This window comes from Sinocyclocheilus grahami, unplaced genomic scaffold, assembly GCF_001515645.1.
Source record: "Sinocyclocheilus grahami isolate Dianchi unplaced genomic scaffold, SAMN03320097.WGS_v1.1 scaffold1413.1, whole genome shotgun sequence".
NCBI classification, from domain to species: Eukaryota; Metazoa; Chordata; class Actinopteri; order Cypriniformes; family Cyprinidae; genus Sinocyclocheilus; species Sinocyclocheilus grahami.
In genome coordinates, this window is record NW_015506592.1 from 12248 (window position 1) to 16878 (window position 4631).

Genomic DNA, 4631 nt, shown 5'->3' on the forward strand with positions numbered 1-4631 from the left:
CCTCCTGTGCAGGCATCATCTATGTCCTGGAGAAGAGTGACTTGTTTGTGAGGGTTTCTATTGTGAACCTTCCACCTCCATGTGCAGAAACTCTCCTCAGTCGGGTTACAGTAAGGAAAGGGGAGTATGGGGGTAAATACAAGGTGATAAACTGTGGATGGGCCTGAAACCATGATTGCTCTCAGTGCCATCGCTAGGAATTCTTGGCCCATTGCACTGATTTTGCTATAGGGCCCACTCAAAATCACATTCAGTGGGGGGTGGTCAGGCCCCCCAGCGAACATCGTTCTGGGCCCCTCTCAACCGCTGGACTCTCAACCTCTCCTCTATGTCTTGGCCATGCAGGTTAAAGCTTGCCTCATTCAAAAATATGAATGGTTTTCATCAGCATCCAGCTGCCCTCTAAAAAGACATTTACTGTAGGAAAAACAAAGACAGCAAAGATATCGAATTTTGGGGAATCCCCCCCCCCCCCCCCCCCCCCCCTGAACATGCTCAGTCCTCATACTCAGCGTTACTTCCATAATCTAAACATGTAATATTTTTTTCACCATTGTCCATAAAAACTATGTATTCAAGTGTAATGCAACAGCTATTTAGCATTTTGAGCAGATGCATCAATTGATAGTTAGATCATTGTAATGAAATGAATAGACACTCAAGATATAATAGACACTCAGATGTAATGTGTGAGTTGCATTTTGAAATGATGTTAAGTTGTGTCATTTTGAACCGGTGATTTTAGTTCTTGTGTGTGTTGTATCCAAGCATTTGGAAAAAGTGCCTTTTGATCATCAGCTGTGAATTATTTTTCTAGAGTTTTGAAAATTTACAAAATTAGTACAAAAATGATTGTAAGAAAAAACCTGTAACATGTAAACTGAACATTGGATTCACAAAATGTTTTACAAATTGCAAAACTTCCATATAAAACGAATTTAGTTTTTAGTTTATGGTGACATCAAGTTGTAAAAAGCCAAACATATATTGACCTACATTAAGTAACAATTTGGCTTGTGTGTCTAAAACAAAATGTACGGAACAAATATGGTAAATAAACGTTTTACGTTGTGTGCATGTTTGTGTCTGCAAAAAAAATGTACATAAGAAGCTGAAATAGAAAAGCATGCTAATTTCATTTAAAAAAAAAAAAAATTTTGCAATGTTTATATGTTTATGAATAATTTAACAGATCCGGGCAAACAACTGCATTGCCTCCAGCGCCCGCTTGTGGTCTCGTATGACACGTTATCTTCATAACCTACCTCCCTAAATGATTAAACCAACTGGATTCGGTGTGATCTACGATGCATTTTCCTGAATAAATGAAATTTTAAATATATATATAACTGACCCCACCGACCCCACAACCCACTCTATTGCCTCATCCCAAGAGCCCACACTGCAAGTGAAAGCTGATTACTTGAAGGTGTGTATGTTTGCACAAACCCCTCAGTTCGTCTAAGACTAATATAACACGACTCCTCCATATGTCTGCCAGCGGCTGGATGTCAGTCAGCACATGCTCTTCCAGCAGCTGATGAGCGCGCAGCTTCTCTCCAGAGCCAGAGTCCTCTTCGCCTCTCTCTTTGTCATTTCCCTGCTTTCGGAGGTGAATTCTGACTATTCTCGTTTATAGTTGAGAAGATGTCGGCAAGATGGAAAACCGAGGAATTAGAGAAGTCGAAGTTTCACAGGACATCTCAGTGAATCAGCTGATTGATTATCTCGGTGGTTTATAGGTCGTCTACGAGGAATAAAATAGCATTTTTTACTGGGTCAAAAAAATACTGCTCAGGTTTCCACACTCAAGGAATATGCTCAAATATCTCACAGCCAATTCAAATTAACATTTCTTATTAATATCGAGAGGAATATATCGTTGGAGATGGATACGATAAAGGACCGGGTTTTGGCCCCCGGTAAGGAACGACTGAGGAACCTGGCCGGGAAAACCCTGGGACACGTGCACAGGTATCTAACCCCTTTCATTCAATAAATTAGAGCACACAAAAAAAAACGTACTGTGTGTACGTATTAAACGCCTAATGATCTCTACAAAAACATTATTCGTTTATTATCGATGTCCAAGTGGCTACAATTGACATGTCTTCTGAGATTCAAATGATAACTACATAAGGATGGCTATATCTCACATAATTCATAATCATTCACCAATCTGCGATGTAGCGCGATCTTTTCCACATTTTTCGTTTGGAGAAAATACGGCAGGAATGACCGCAGGCGCTAAAGATCGTGTGCAGATCTGCAGATGCCAGAATTCCTCGGAGCCCACAGCGCGCAACTCATAATTCATCAAAAGAAATTCGTGACGAGTTAAGAATAAGTCCCTTTAATTAAACTGATAGTGGTGTATTTATTTGTGAACTATACATTTTAAAAGTGTAATGATTTAGCTCACAGTCCGATTTCAGATTTGAGATTAATTCCTTTTTTATTTATTTGTATTTTTTTCGTTTACCTGGTCAACATCGTCTAAATTCGTTCCTTTTTTTCAGAGCGTTTTGTGCATTTTTGTGAACTGCATTTCGGCCAGAGAACAGTGGATGGTTTACATCACAGGGAAACAATACAAGATCTTCACTTTGATCCGATGCACAGCCGCTAATAATACGACACAACGCCATATCAAATTATATTTCGTATATTTCGTTTCGTCTAATATATTATTTAGATGTTTTGATTTTAAACTGTATATTAATCTCTTGAAGCAGCCACAAAAATGTGTCAACAACGACAAAAAATACATATTTATAGTATTTAACCTGTACTATACCAATATATGGTCTTTATAAGCTGTATGAATGCATTTCGATAAAAATGCTGCAATGCGTTTCCAATTACTCAGTTTGCCAAGTCGTGACCAAATAGATCAGAACAGAGATATACAATAGAATTCTGCCATTCCTCTCTTTCGCTGAATGAATTTAGCGTAATAAATCAAAACATCTTTGATAGCATCCCCATCGCAGACTGAGAAAAAACTCAACGGTTTCTAAAAACGGAGGGATGTATTTTGTATCTATGTAGCCTATCTATAAGCAAACAGAACGTTCCGAGTTTTATTTTATTTTTAGGCTACATCTATTCAATTCTACGTTATACGAACGTTCTATATATTGCTTTCGTCAACGCCACAGGGACGCTTTTGTGTGATGATCGAATGCTCAAATGTTCTTAATGGTTATTTTCTTTTTGTTTGTCTGTTTGATTTAATACTACCTATAAACGAATGCTGCCAGAACGCTCCAGAAAATTAAAATAATACTAAAAAAATGGAAAGCAAGCAAGAAACGAGCTGCTGCCGTTGAGAGATGTGCTTGAGGAGATGTGTCCTCGCAGGGTGATGGAGAAGCAGCAGAAAGCGGGTGAGGTGATGGAGCTGACGGAGGAAGGGCGGCCCGCGCCGCTGCAGCAGAAGAGAGCGCCGCTGTGCGACTGCACGTGCTTCGGGCTCCCGCGCCGCTACATCATCGCCATCATGAGCGGCCTCGGCTTCTGCATCTCGTTCGGGATCCGCTGCAACCTCGGAGTCGCGATCGTCGGCATGGTCAACAACAGCACCACTCACCGGGGCGGCCAGACCATCATCACAGAGGTGAGAGGGAGGGCCAGAGCATCTCAGCAGCCCAAGAAACAGTCCAACATTCACTCTCACACAAAATAAAATAAATGCAAAATGTTTCTTTCAAAGCGTTTTTTTTTTGCGTTTATGAATGAACAGATGAATTAACCGTGCGCATTACTTTTTTCTTTTCATAAGAAAGCGAAGTTTAACTGGGATCCGGAGACGGTGGGACTGATCCACGGCTCGTTTTTCTGGGGTTATATAGTGACACAGATCCCTGGAGGATATATATGCTCACGACTCGCTGCCAACAGGTAATTGTTATTTCCATGTCAAAAATGGTTTAATAGGCTACATTTAATATCTTACTAATTATAACAAATATGTATTTATGTATGTTGTATTTTATTTTACATAGTGGTTTATATCTGGCAACAGTATAAATGCTTTTTTAAAGGGCAAAGCATGTCGTTTGTGTGCTTTATTTGGTTGCCACGAACCCTGAATGCAGAAGAGCAGACAGGCTTTCCTCTGGAGAGCTCATTAACCAGCAGACAGACTCACATGCTCTGTGTGTTCACTGTGAGACACGTCCTGATTCAACACAACTCCCTTTGACTGAAATAGACTCATATTTTTAGATAACTAGTATGTCATTATTCATTCACACCTACGCGTGCGTGCATGTGTGTGTGTCTGTCTGTGTGTGTACTTGTTTATGCTACATTGTGGGGACCAAATGTCCCCACAAGGATAGTAAAACCTGACATTAAAGGATAGTAAAGCCTGAGGTCCCCACAAGGGGAAAAAAATTATTAAAAATCGTAAATTATGTTTATCTGAAAGTGTAACAATAGGTTTCTGTGAGTTTGTTTAGGTGATAAAAAAATATTGTTTGGTCAGTATAAAAGAAGTTTATGGAAAGTCACCACGATTCACAGAAACAAACGTGTGTGTGTGTGCGTGTGTGTGTGCGTGCGTGTGTGCGTGTGTGTGTGCGTGCGCGTGCGCGTGTGTGTGTGTGTGTGTGTGTGTGTGTGTG

At 40.2% G+C, this 4631-nt stretch overlaps 1 protein-coding gene across 1 annotated transcript in view; it reads left to right on the plus strand.

Moving 5' to 3' along the window:
* Window positions 1-1533: 1533 nt before the first annotated feature.
* The window catches only part of LOC107570095 (vesicular glutamate transporter 2.2-like), a 17166-nt gene continuing 14068 nt past the window's right edge, over window positions 1534-4631 (plus strand). Inside the window, exons 1-3 of the mRNA XM_016256294.1 lie at window positions 1534-1974; window positions 3364-3619; window positions 3785-3903. Of these exons, the coding sequence (XP_016111780.1) occupies window positions 1889-1974; window positions 3364-3619; window positions 3785-3903 (461 nt within the window). The 5' untranslated portion in view covers window positions 1534-1888. The remainder of the gene's footprint in view (window positions 1975-3363; window positions 3620-3784; window positions 3904-4631) is intronic.